At 34.5% G+C, this 14,264-nt stretch overlaps 1 protein-coding gene across 3 annotated transcripts; it reads left to right on the plus strand.

Moving 5' to 3' along the window:
• Window positions 1–1,118: 1,118 nt before the first annotated feature.
• On the plus strand, window positions 1,119–12,035 carry LOC142166183 (TMV resistance protein N-like). Of its 3 annotated transcripts, XM_075224673.1 has the most exons (6): window positions 1,119–1,800; window positions 3,482–4,568; window positions 5,277–5,567; window positions 9,707–11,488; window positions 11,631–11,751; window positions 11,902–12,035. In XM_075224673.1, exons 1-4 carry the CDS (start codon window positions 1,298–1,300, stop codon window positions 11,318–11,320), a joined length of 3,495 nt encoding a protein of 1,164 aa, XP_075080774.1. In that variant the 5' UTR covers window positions 1,119–1,297; the 3' UTR covers window positions 11,321–11,488; window positions 11,631–11,751; window positions 11,902–12,035. The 3 variants fall into 3 exon arrangements, with proteins under 3 accessions (XP_075080774.1, XP_075080773.1, XP_075080776.1); XM_075224672.1 differs by lacking the exon at window positions 11,902–12,035 and having other exon boundaries at window positions 1,120–1,800; window positions 11,631–11,888; XM_075224675.1 differs by lacking the exon at window positions 11,902–12,035 and having other exon boundaries at window positions 1,120–1,800; window positions 11,656–11,888.
• The last annotated feature ends 2,229 nt before the right edge of the window (window positions 12,036–14,264 follow it).

Genomic DNA, 14,264 nt, shown 5'->3' on the forward strand with positions numbered 1-14,264 from the left:
TGTTACAATTTGCATCAGTTGGACTATAGCATTAAGAAGAATTTTCCTACCACATTTAATGTTACAGTGTATATCAGTTGACTAGGTCCAATACCAATAATACCAATATCCACTAGTTTAACATGCACATTTTATTTAAACATATAAGATTTTCCGGTGACAAACAAAAACAAGAATTTTAATATGTGAAAGTTTTGAAATAATAAATCAAAAAGAAATAAAGAAAAAGAAATGTACTTAATTAATACGCACCATGTGATGCCTAGTTTTAGAAGAACAAAAAATAATAAAATTATCATAAAATTTGAACTCACAATCTCACTTAGAGATGTATACCCAATATTATATATGATCTAGGGAGGAGCTGAGAGCATATGTTTTTGCCCGGAAAGTAATACTCAATGAGACCCGACCACATATAATTCAATATTATCCAATAGCAATAATTGTATCGGAGTAGAGCCTTTTTTTTTTAGAAACTTTTCATTTTTAGAGTGCTACTAGGTTATTTATTTCCTGTCTCCTATTTATAACTTAATCGGAAATATCATCAGCTGTCTTACTGCAACGACCACAATAAATAACCCAAATCTTACTACAAGCATAAGAAAGATTTTACGCTAAAAAGGCAGCAAAGCTCTGAGCTACCTGTTAAAGGTGAAATCAATAGGAAAAAGGATTGAAAAGTCGACCAGATAATTCTTCTTTTTGCAGAATGATATGTTTTGTACGATTTTGTCGAAACTTTATTATAACTTTCTTAACCTTAATATATCGGGAAGAACCATTCAATTTTGTGCTCATTAACTAAAAATCACTTTTTTGTTACCTAAAAGTCATTCAATTTTGTGTTCATTACCCAACAAAACTGAGAAATACTTTGCTGGACGAAGATTTCGTCAACCTCAGTAGAAAATTAAAATAGAAAAAGAAATCCAATCAATGGGGTCCTTTTGCTTTGGCAGAGAAGAGAGAGAGGGACGTTTGTGTTTGTGCTTTGGAAGCAATAATTCAATTCAATGCATCCACTTGTACTTTTAGCTGTCCATTGTGTATATACAGTGGAGTATTGAAGGAATTTCCTACTTCCTTAAATGTTACAGCATGCATCAGTTGACTAGGTCCAATACCAATAATTCTATGGAGTAGAGCCCATCTCACACAAACCTTTCTTATTTGAAGTGCTAGTAGCTAGTTGTATATTTCTTTCTCTCCTATTATCATCCGTTGATCTCTTACCACGGCTACAATTTATCCACATACACATTTTTTTCTTTTCAAATAATTAACTAAATCAATGGCATCATCTTCTGCTTCTATGAGTACTTCACAGTTTCCTCGGTGGAACTATAAAGTCTTTCTAAGTTTTAGAGGTGAAGATACTCGAAAAACATTTACAGGTCACCTCTTCAAAGGCTTGAAAAACAGTGGAATATTCACGTTTCAAGATGATAAAAGGCTAGAGCATGGCGCATCAATATCAGATGAACTCTTGAAAGCTATAGAACAGTCTCAAGTTGCCCTCGTCGTGTTCTCAAAGAATTATGCAACATCGAGGTGGTGCTTAGATGAGTTAGTAAAGATCATGGAATGCAAGGATCAATGCGGACAAACTGTCATACCGGTCTTCTATGATGTGGATCCATCACATGTTCGGAAACAGAGGGAGAGCTTTGCTGAAGCCTTTGACAAACATGAAACAAGCTATAAGGATGATGATGAAGGAATGCAGAATCTCCAAAGATGGAGGAATGCTCTAACTGCTGCCGCAGATCTAAAAGGATATGATATCCGTGACGGGTGAGTTAAAAACACATAGTAATTTCTTATAATGAAAAAAATGAAATACCACAAAGAGAGGGTTGCTCAAGTGCTAAGTACCTCCAACTCTAAACCATTGGGTTGTGGGTTCGAGTTACCATAGGAGCAAAGTGAGGAGCTCAAAAGGAATAATTTTCATTCAAATGTGGTTGCTTATGTGAAGACTACATATTCTACTATACAAAAAGATTCTGCACATCAAAAATGAGTTAAACAGACTAGAAACTAAATAAATTTATCATATTAACAAAATAAAAATTAAAAGGTGGAAACTTAATCAATTTATTTTTCTGAGAATACTGCTTACACAATCTAATTTCATTGATTGTCATTTAGATATTTTTTTTTTCTTGAAAAAAAGGAATGATGGTTGTTATTTATGTTTCTATCAGTCAGAAGGTATTGTTCCTATCAATATAATTAGAGAGAATAAATAAAAAAATATCTTAAGCCACGTACATTTTTCCTTTATTTCATATTAATTATTTATTCTATTTTTCTTTTTTCTTATTCAATTTTCTTGAAGAAAACCCAGTTGAAATTTGTAGCCCTAAAATAAGAGCAACACCAAAAACAAATTAACCAAAAAACAAAAAAGAAGCTCAAAAGGAATAAGTTTCATTCAAATGTGGTTGCTTATGTGAAGACTACATATTCTACTATACAAAAAGATTCTGCACATCAAAAATGAGTTAAACAGACTAGAAACTAAATAAATTTATCATATTAACAAAATAAAAATTAAAAGGTGGAAACTTAATCAATTTATTTTTCTGAGAATACTGCTTACACAATCTAATTTCATTGATTGTCATTTAGATGTTTTTTTTCTTGAAAAAAAGGAATGATGGTTGTTATTTATGTTTCTATCAGTCAGAAGGTATTGTTCCTATCAATATAATTAGAGAGAATAAATAAAAAAATATCTTAAGCCACGTACATTTTTCCTTTATTTCATATTAATTATTTATTCTATTTTTCTTTTTTCTTATTCAATTTTCTTGAAGTAAACCAGGTTGAAATTTGTAGCCCTAAAATAAGAGCAACACCAAAAACAAATTAACCAAAAAACGAAAAAGAAGGTGCAAAGTTGAAGCACTGCTCTAACTGCTACGCAAATCTAAAAGGATAGACATCCGCCAAGGGTGACTAAAAAATATATGCAACAATTATTTTAAAATGTACTTTAGACGTCAGAAATGTTTTATTGTATACAACAACAACCCAGTATAATCTCAGAGGATTGTTGTTGTTGTTGTTGTTATATAAAATAGACACCCGCCAATGTTTTATTTTATAATTTCTGTAAAACAGAATGATAATTTACTAATATATTTATATCAACAAGAAGACACTATTGTTCCTATCACTACAATTCCTCAATAACATTCTTGCACATATGATATTTTGATTGCTCTTGCAAGCCGTTTGTTTTATGTGCGCAGTCTTTTAATTATATCTATGCACTTTAACAATATTTAGTAGCTAAGTTGGTTGCCAATTCACCTAGTTAATGAGAGTTTGATTCCCCACCTTGTAATCTTTTCTCCCATTTCTCCTACCCCTATGTAATTAAAATAATAATAATAATATTTATGAAATGCTTACTAATAAATGCCTTTCTTACATTTATCCACAATTAATCTTCTTATTTTTGTAGGATTGAAGCAGAGAATATTCAGCACATTGTCGACCAAATTTCCAAATTGTGCAATAGTGCCACTTTGTCTTCTTTGCGAGGTGTTGTGGGAATAAATACTCATCTGGAGAAATTAAAGTCCCTACTTAAGGTAGGAATCAATGATGTTCAGATCATATTGGGGATCTGGGGCATGGGCGGTGCAGGGAAGACGACAATAGCAAGAGCCATCTTAGACACTTTATCTCATCAATTTGAAGCTTCTTGTTTCCTTGCGGATATTAAAGAAAATGAAAAAAGACATCAACTGCATTCTTTGCAAAACACCCTTCTCTCTGAATTGTTAAGGAGAAAAAAAGATTACGTCAATAATAAGCATGATGGGAAGTGGATGATTCAGGACAGACTTTGCTCTAAGAAGGTGCTAATTGTGCTTGATGATATAGATCATAAAGATCATTTAGAGTATTTAGCAGGTGATCTTGATTGGTTTGGTGATGGCAGTAGAATTATTGTAACAACTAGAGACAAGCATTTGATAGAGAAGAATGATGTAATATATGAAGTGACTGCACTACCTAATCATGAATCCATGCAATTGTTCAATCAGCATGCTTTCCGAAAAGAATTTCCAGATGAGCATTTTAAAGAGCTTTCATTGAAAGTAGTAAATTATGCTAAAGGCCTTCCTTTAGCCCTCAAAGTGTGGGGTTCTTTACTGCATAACCTAGGCTTAACTGAATGGAAAAGTGCAATAGAGCACATGAAAATTAATTCTAATTCGGAAATTGTTGAAAAGCTCAAAATCAGTTATGATGGATTGGAGCCCATCCAACAAGAGATGTTTCTAGATATAGCATGCATCTTGCGAGGGGAAGAAAAAGATTACGCCATGCAAGTTCTTGAGAGTTGTCATATTGGAGCTGAATACATATTGCGTATTTTAATTGACAAATCTCTTGTGTTCATCTCTGAAAATGATCAGATTCAAATGCATGACTTTATAGAAGATATGGGTAAATATATAGTGAACTTGCAAAAGAATCCGGGAGAACGCAACAGATTATGGCTCGCCGAGGATTTCGAAGAAGTGATGACCAATAATGCAGTAAGTAGGCTAAACAATGCAAGAGTATTTGATTTCTAATTTTCATATTCCAAAGACATATAGGGCAGTCAATTCCAATTATTTGTTCATCTTGCTTCATACTCTTGCAGGTACGTCATTTTAGTTGTTTGCTTTAGTTAGTAGCTAGGAGAAGCAAAAGTAATATTAATTGCCTAATTAGTAAAACAAGACATTAATTGCCTAATTCCTTAAGTAGCCTCTTTAATTTATGTTGCCTAATTTATTTTTCTTATATTTTTAAGTGATGGATTAGTCTAGTAGATACTTAATCTGTTTGATCCAATTTCATTCTTTGGATTAACTTGAAAATTTTATGATATGTTATTACATAATAACTCAATCAGAGATTCACTTTACCATTATTTTTTTTTTAATTTTAAAAAGTTACTACTACAATTTATTGGTATTGTTTCAATTGCAGTTTCTTTCTATCCCAACATGAAAAGCTTATAAACATGACTCTATTGAACTTCTAAGAAAAATGTAATATTAGAAGATAGAACTATAGAATTAATTGCACAAAGTATTTCTTTGAAGTAAAATCAGTATTTCTTTAAAAAGATCTAATTAATATTGTATCTCAAAACTTTGGCATTACAAGGAGTGAGAAAGTAGTCATATTACCAAGCGAATTTTATACGACATTTAAAATTATACTTTGTAGACTAATGATCTTCTTCTTACCAGGGGACCGCAATGGAAGCAATCTTTCTTACTAATTTCAATTCTGGTAGATTACGCTTTAGCAAAAAGGCCATGAAAAATATGAAAAGGCTTAGGATATTTAACATTAGTGAAAAAATATTTAATGAGAGGTCGTCGCCTCGTTATGCCCTTGAGTATCTGCCCAACAACTTGCGTTGTTTTGTGTGGGAAAGCTATCCTTGGAAGTCATTGCCATCTACATTTGAACCCAAAATGCTTGTTCACCTTGCACTCTCGGACAGTTCACTGCATTATTTATGGATGAAAACAAAGGTACAATAGTTGAGTTCTATTTTATTGCCATTTATTTCACTCTACCTATCGATCTTTGTCCTTTAATTTAGTGATAATGAACAAATATTATTGCTTTTGTCACATATTATTTGAGGTACTTCCTTTTTTTAGCTAGTATTATGATGCATGTCTTTAATGAACAGAAGTTACTCGTTCTGATCCATAATAAGTAATTTTTTTGTCTTTCTATTTTGGTCCAAAATAAGTGACCTTTTACATAATCAAGAAGGAATTAATTTTGTTTTTCCAAACTTTGCCCTTGTTTACAAATCCCAAAATGTCAAGTTAACAATATGCTAATTTGTTTTTGAGATGATAACGGTTTGCTATATTCAAAAGCACAAAGGTTGTGCATGCCATAGTTACATAGTGAATAACCAAAATATACATCAATTTATCTAACTTCTTACAAAGACCCAAGAACATCTATTATAGCTTCCGAGTCCGCTATGTATTCCAGTTTACACCAAAAATGAAAAAGAAGTAGGCAATTCATTTTAATCTTCTGAATTGAGTTAGTATTGTCTTCAAAACATCTTGAATTTCTCTTATTCCAAAGCGTCCACCATATGGATGCAGGAATCATACCCCATCTCTTCTTCTCACTTACAGATCTTCTTCCCTTGTTCCAGCATGACAACATTTCTATGGTGCTGTCGGGCATGACCCATTGAATCCCTGTTAGTGCTATAAATATGTTCCAAACCTGAACAGTCACCGAACAGTGCAGAAAAAGGTGACTGTTGGTTTCTTCCTCCCTTCCGCATAAGTGACATCTAGAGCACAAAGATATTCCCCTTCTCCTCAAATTATCCTGTGTTAAACAAGCCTTTCTAGCAACCAACCAAACAAAATATGCCACTTTGTAGGGTATTCTTACTTTCCATATGTGTTTCCATGGCCAAAGATCAATCACAATATTAGTTTGATTAAGCATCTGATAAGAAGACTTGACTAAGAACCTTCATGAGCTGTGCCCGAACCACCACACCTTGTCTACGTCCTGATTGACCCCAGTGAATTGATTGAGTTTATTGTAAAAATCTGCAATTCTAGTGATTTTTCAATCATTTAAGAGTCTTCTATAAGTGAGATTACATCCTTGAGCTGACCAAACCTCGTTCACAGTGGCCTTCTGCTGTTGATTTATTGAGAAAATGTCTGGGTACATTGTCTTAAGAGGCTCCTGTCCCAACCAATTGTCTTCCCAAAAAGAAATGTTTTGTCCACTACCCACTTTATAGCTGATTTTGTTGCTGAACATTTGTCAAAGATTTCTGATTGTCTTCCAGACACTAACCCCATAGGTAGTGTTTACTATCTTTGTTTTCCAGGGCCCTGCCTCTCCATACTTGTCTTTAATTACCATCCTCCATAATGATTGGTCTTTTGTTGTGAATCTCCACAGCCATTTCATGAGTAAGCTTTGGTTTTGTTTCCTCAAATGTTTTATTCCCATGCCTCCCTGACTCTTGCTAAGAGTGACTGTCTTACACTTTACTAAATGAAACACTCTTCTTTCTTTGTTGCCTTGCCATAGAAATTTTCTCCTTAAAGCATTCATTCTCCTTTCAACTTTTGGAGGGATAGGGAACAAAGACATCATATAAGTAGGAAGGGTATCCAGTACACTATTGAAAAGCACTAGCCTGCCTCCTAAAGAGAGGTATTGACTTTTCCAACTTGCTAGTTTCTTTTCACATTTCTCCAAGACCCCATTCCATATATCAATGGATCTACACTTAGCCCCCAAAGGCATACCAAGATATATAGTTGGAAAAACACCAATATCACCACCAAGAATCCCCGCAAGTTGCTGAATTTGCCAAGGTTCATTAACCGGAAAAATTAGGCTTTTCCCCCAGTTAATATGAAGCCCTGATATGCCTTCAAAGATTGTAAGAATAACTCTCAGCATCCTTATCTGGTCTATCTCTGCATCACAAAGAATAATGGCATCATCTGCGTAGAGGAGATGTGATATCTCCAAACTTCCACCTTGTCTATTGTTTAGCCTGAAACCCCTTATCCAATTATTCTGTTGCGTTGTGTGTAGCATGTTGTTCAATCCCTCCATAGCTATAATGAACAAAAAAGGGATAGAGGATCCCCTTGCCTCAATCCCCTGTGTAAGGGAAAGAAACCTTCATGCGAGCCATTAACCAACACTGAAAATCTGGCAGTGCCAATACAAAATCTGATACAATTGGTCCATTTTGTACCAAACCCCATCTGTCTCAGCATGTTTATTAAGAAGTCCCAATTAACGTGGTTAAAGGTTTTTTTTATATCTAACTTGCACAAGATTCCTGGCTTCTTCTCCTTCAATCTAGAGTCAACACATTCATTAGCAATAAGAGCAGCATCCATGATTTGCCTTCCTTTAATAAAAGCCATTTGGTGTTTGCCAATCAGCTTAGAGATCACTAATTTAAGTCTTTCAGCCAAAAGTTTAGAGATAATTTTATACACACTAACTATCAGACTGATAGGCCTATAATCCTTTAATTCTTTTGCCCCAATTTCTTTGGAATCAAAGCTATGTAGCTGGCATTTAGGCTCTTTTCAAAGAACTCCTGACTGTGAAAATTCTGAATAGCTTGCAATATGTCTCCTTTAATGGTATCCCAACAATTGGAATAGAAACCCATAGTAAAACCATTAAGATCTGGGCTTTTATCAATAGCACAGTAAAACCATCAGGATCTGGGCTTTTATCAATAGCACAAAGTTTGAGGCATTCATGCACCTCTTGTTCCCCAAAAGGTCTTTGAAGCCATTCTTTTTCTTCATTAGTGATTGGAGGACCGTCCACCATGTTAAAGTTTGGTCTCCAGAATTCAGACTCCGTAAAAAGATGCTGATAAAACCTTACTATCTCTCCTTTAATAGCAGCAGGATCTTCCAGTGTTATACCATTAACCACTAGTTGATCTATGTTGTTGTACCTCTTGTGTGCATTTGCTGTCCTCTGAAAGAATTTAGTATTTTTATCTCCCTCTTTCAATTACAAGGCCCTAGACCTTTGCCTCCAAGCGATCTCCTCATTTTTTGCCACATCTTCAAATTGCATGGACAAGTTAGCTTTCAATAAAACTTACTCTTCATTCAAATTTCTCTGCTCCTGAATTGTATCCAACTCTGAGATCTGATTAAGGATATTGATCTTGATGGACTCCAAATTTCCATGCTTTGATAGATTCCATTCCTTTAACTTCCCTTTTAAAGCTTTGAGTTTGCTTGCCAGGATATAGTTTGGTCTGCATGCAAACACAAATAAGTCCCACCAAATCTTCACTTGTTCATTAAACCCCTCTACTATTTCAAATCCTATTTCAAATTTGAAAACTGGTGGTTAGGAATATGCTAATTTTAATTAAGGGTAATTTAGTAAAAACAACTTTTATTTTTCTAGGCGTTAGTATTTTTTCTTAAGGGGTGTGCCAATGACCAAAGTGTCACTTATTATGGACCGGAGGGAGTATTAATTAATAAGCTCAAATTAATGTATTTCCATCTCAAAAGAAATTATTGTATTTTACATTATTTGGGGTTGTTCTCAGTATTATTGTAAGATCTTTATGTCCTTTTTTTTTCCAAATCTTCCCATCATCATTTTAACTAAGAAGCTCAATTTAAGAACTCATTCAATTATTTCTCATAGTAAAATTAGATTCGTATGAATTTCATCCTAGATTGTATATAGTGTGATGGAAGGAATACTTATTAGTAAAACAAAAGGAGTTCATTATGTACAACTATTTTCTAGAATAACATATACGCTTTCATACATTGCTTCCGGATTTAACATTTGGGTTTCCCCATTTTATATTTCATTTCTTTAAAGCACTTTATTTCTCTTTGCTACAGGTTTTTTCAATCATTTTATTCAGTTTCTGAACAAGTAACTTCCATATATAAAAAAAATAAATTTCTAATTTCGCACAAAATAATGTGTTGGCCCTCATAATTCAAATGCTATCATTCATTTGTTGTCGAGGGATTAATAAATGGAGTACTTTTTAGGAACGGTAGCAACAGAGGTCATTTGATGCCCACACATACAAATGAAAAAACAAAACAAAAATAGGTTCTCATTCTATTTCTGTTCTGAACAGCATTTGCCGTCTCTACGGAGGATAGATCTCAGCGGGTCTGAAAGACTGATGCGAACACCAGATTTCACAGGGATGCCAAATTTGGAGTCTTTGAATTTGGAAAACTGTAGTATTCTTGAAGAGGTTCACCATTCCCTGGGATGTTGCAGCAAACTCATTCAGTTAAATTTGAGTTTGTGTGCAAGCCTTAAGAGGTTTCCATGTGTTAACGTGGAATCTCTTGAATATCTGAGTGTAGCATGTTGCTATAGTTTAGAGAAATTTCCAGAATTCCACGGGAGAATGAAGCCAGAGATAGAGATTGACATGCTCGTCTCTGGGTTAAGGGAACTACCATCATCTATTTTTCAGTACCAAACTCATATTACCAAGCTAGATTTGAGCGGTATGAGAAACCTTGTAGCTCTTCCAAGCAGCATCTGTAGGTTGAAAAGTTTGGTTAGTCTAGATGTGCGGGGTTGCCCAAAACTGGAAAGCTTGCCAGAAGAGATAGGTGATTTAGACAACTTGGAGAACCTTCATGCCAGTGATACTCTAATTTCACGGCCTCCGTCTTCCATCGTACGCTTGAACAAACTAAAAATCTTGAAGTTTTGCAACTTCGTAGGTGGAGTGCACTTTGAGTTCCCTCCTGTGGCTGAAGGATTACGCTCATTGGAAACTTTGAGTCTCAAAGACTGCAATCTAACAGATGGAGGACTTTCGGAAGATATTGGATCCTTATCCTCTTTGAAAAAGTTGAATCTCAGAGGAAATAATTTTGAGCATTTGCCTCGAAGCATAGCCCAACTTGGTGCTCTTCGAATCTTGGACTTAAGAAATTGCAAGAGGCTTACACAGCTGCCAGAATTTCCCCCTGAATTAAATGAATTGCGTGTAGATTTTCATATGGCTATGAAAAGTATCCATGATTTAGTAACAAAGAGAAAGAAACTACAGTGGGTGAAACTTGATGATGCACACAATGACACTATATATAATTTGTTTGCACATACCCTGTTTCAGAATATCTCTTCCTCGAGGCATGGCATCTCTGCTTCAGATTCCTTGTCCGAAAGTGTGTTTACCATTATTCATCCTGAGAAGAAGATCCCAAGTTGGTTTCTCTATCATGGAACGGATAGTAGTGTATCAGTCAATTTGCCTGTAAATTGGTATATACCTGATAAATTCTTGGGATTTGCTGTATGTTACTCTGGCAGATTAGTTGACACCACAACTCAATTGATTCCTGAATGTGATGATGGGATGTCGTGGATGACCCGGAAACTTGCTTTATCCAACCATTCAGAATGTGATACCTCAGAATGGCATACAGAACGTGCTATTCATTTTTTGTTGGTACCTCTTGCTGTCTTATGGGATACATCTGAGGCAAATGGAAAAACACCAAATGACTATGGAATTATTAGGCTATCTTTTTCTGGAGAAGTGAAGGAGTATGGACTTCGTTTGTTGTATAACGAAGAAGCTGAGCTTGAGGCCTTGTCACAAATGAGGGAAAATAACAATGAACCAACAGAATATCGCATGGATATAAGGAGTAGCAGATCTGACAATAGTGAACACCATGACACCGTGACCGATGCAGCTAGTTCCTGTCGCATACTCTAATAACATTAGAAACAAAGGTCACATTCTAATGAAAGTAAGTTGCAAGTTTGGAAGCCCTTTGCTCTAAAGCCGGTGGCATTGCCTATGAAGAGCATATGTTTCCTTTGTTTGTAGCAGAACAACCAGACTCTTGGCCTGAGAAAGAGATTCGCGAGAGAACTTGCTTGGGTATGCAATAATCCATTCTTTTTAAATCTACACATATCTATACTATATACTGGTCTTTTATTAGTAAAGGTGACGTGACACCTCTCTTAGACCAGAATAGTAGTCTTGTGAAATGATATCACATCTTCGCCTTTGCTGACAGGTAGACTTTCAAAAACCAATTGCAGATGAATGTTGGCGAAGCAAGAAAGCTGTGCCAAAATGGATGGATGAAAGAAGGCTTGGAATTGTTCTTCCTTTGGATGTAGAGCTCAACTAGTCTTGTATACTCTCCATCAGAAACTGATGTTCACCTTTTCACTTGCAAAATAATTTTCATCTTAAAAAAACCTGAAGTTTCTTACACACTACATAACTTTAAATATTGCTTGTCGTAATGATCATGCTCTAACTTTAGCAATACACTTTTGCAGGGCCATTTTCATATCTATACCAGGTTAAATGTGGAGGTTCAGTTTAGTATAGGGGGAGTAAAATAGCATCTTAAATTTCTAATGATGCAATTAATTACTTTCAAACCAGATATTTGAATAAAAAATCTTGATTATCTATATGTCTCACCAGAATCCATTTCGGATGAGTATAATGTTTTACTTATATTCATAAACCAAATCTTCATTTATCTGATTTACCTCGGTGATAGATCAAAAAGATGATTTGTTTATAAAAGTTTTGCATCTTTTCAACGATATATTATGTGATTTTTAAAAAATTTGATCTTCATATGGAATACACACGCAATGCGCTTGCCCAAAAACTAGCAAAACAAAATAAGTAAGAGCTATTTTTAAGTTAAAATTCTTAACAAATTATAGCACTTATGTTATCAAAATTAAAATTAACGGTTATCCACACAGCCAGTGGCGGAGCCACATGCACCCAAGGGGTGTCAACCGACACCCCTTCGTCGGAAAATTACATTGTTTAGCTCGGTAATTTAAAAACAAATATGTATATATACTATATAATGACACCCCTTGACTTCTTGGTGAGTTTGTTTCTTTATATTTTGACTACCCTTAATAAAAATTCTAGCTCCACCACTGCACACAGCCACACTTGTTGTTCATATCAAAAGATCAGTAAAACTTATACCTTATAAACACATTTCCCTATTATCATTTCAAGATAAGAAAAGACAATAGAAAGAAGGGGTCGTGATAATATCATCTACGTCTGTACTGTTCTTCGTTGAGTATATCCGATAAGACTTGACCAGCTCCTCGCCACTCGAAGGTACCATAGCATGTCGAGAATAAGAAGGGACATACTCAATATGACCACCCCCTTTGTTGGGAGCTTGTCGCCCTGCTCTTCGAGTTTTGACTTACAAGTATCTGTTGGTTCACCACTTCTGCACGTGTCTACACAATTTATGCAAAATCATGCGTGCGCCACTAGTCGAATTATTCTTTTATATCTACTAATTTGGACAACCTATCTCAAGTTTCACTTAGTCTTTTGAGAGAAAATGATTGAATTATAACTCATTGATGTCTAATTTGATGAAATGGAAGACCGCCTAGACCAAATTACTAAATTTAGGTCCATCAAGTTGTATATCCAAATGGTAATTTGGCTGAAGTCGAATTTGTTGTATGAAATTTAGCTTGGGTTTGAACTATTTCTAATTTATGAGTTTTAGCTCCTTTCACTGTGGAACAAGATTAATAACTAGAATTGAGAATTTAGCTTAGATTCATGAATTTGGGAATTTGGATGCTGAACATTTATATAGAGTTTGAATAAATTCCACCATTTGTTGGTAGGAAATGTATAAAAAACATGAAATTGAGGAATATTGTTATGGATGTGATGAAAAAAAAGTGATACTCCCTCTATCCAAGTTTAAATGTAGTTTTTGCCCAAAATAATGTTTCAAAATATCTGTCGCTTTAAAAAATAATAACAATTTTTTTCTTTCAATTTTTAAATATCAAGAAAGAATTAACTTCATTTTTCCAAAGGTGTCCTTTGCCTAGGAATATTTGTTGTATTTTCAATGAACAAATTATGGTTAATATGGCAAATTTTAGTGTTAATTAATACTAAAAGATGGATTTCTTAATATATGTAAAAATACCAAAAAATCAATTAAAGTAGACCGGAGGGAGTAGCATTTAATAGTCAAGGAAACAAATAAGGTTGATTTAGTAAAATACAGCTAGTAATTAATATTAATGTCTTCTTAACGAATTTAATTGCTGATTCAATTTTATTTAACAGTCAGAATTTATTGGGATTCTGGAAAATGGGCAGCATAGCTAGAGGAAAACTGTGATGACCCAAAAGGTCATCTTATATTTTAGAACTCGATTCTGCGCTCTTAAGCCTTAAAAATCTCATTTTTATACTTTTTAATTTGCGTGCACAGTCCGAGTATTGGCCCAGAAGGCTTATATGTTAAAAACTGATAAAAATAATAATTGTTTCCTAAAAGCTTTAGTTGAGTTGACTTCGATCAATATTTTTAGTAAACGGGCCCGGATCCGTATTTTGACGGTCTCGGTGGGTCCGCATCAAAATATGCGACCTGGGCGTATGCCCGTAATCGAATTCGGAGGTCCCTAACTCGAGTTATGAATTTTTGATTAAAATTAAAAGTCTAAAAATCTAATGTCTTTGAGAATTGATTGATGTTTGGCATTGTTAGCACCGAGTCCGTATTTTGGTTCCGAAGCCCGGTACGGGTTCATTATAATATTTAAGACTTGTTTATGAAATTTGGTGAGAAACGGAGTTGGCACGTGATTCGGACGTCCAGTTGAGAAAATAG

The sequence above is a fragment of the Nicotiana tabacum genome, chromosome 11 (genome assembly GCF_000715075.1).
Source record: "Nicotiana tabacum cultivar K326 chromosome 11, ASM71507v2, whole genome shotgun sequence".
Lineage (NCBI taxonomy): Eukaryota > Viridiplantae > Streptophyta > Magnoliopsida > Solanales > Solanaceae > Nicotiana > Nicotiana tabacum.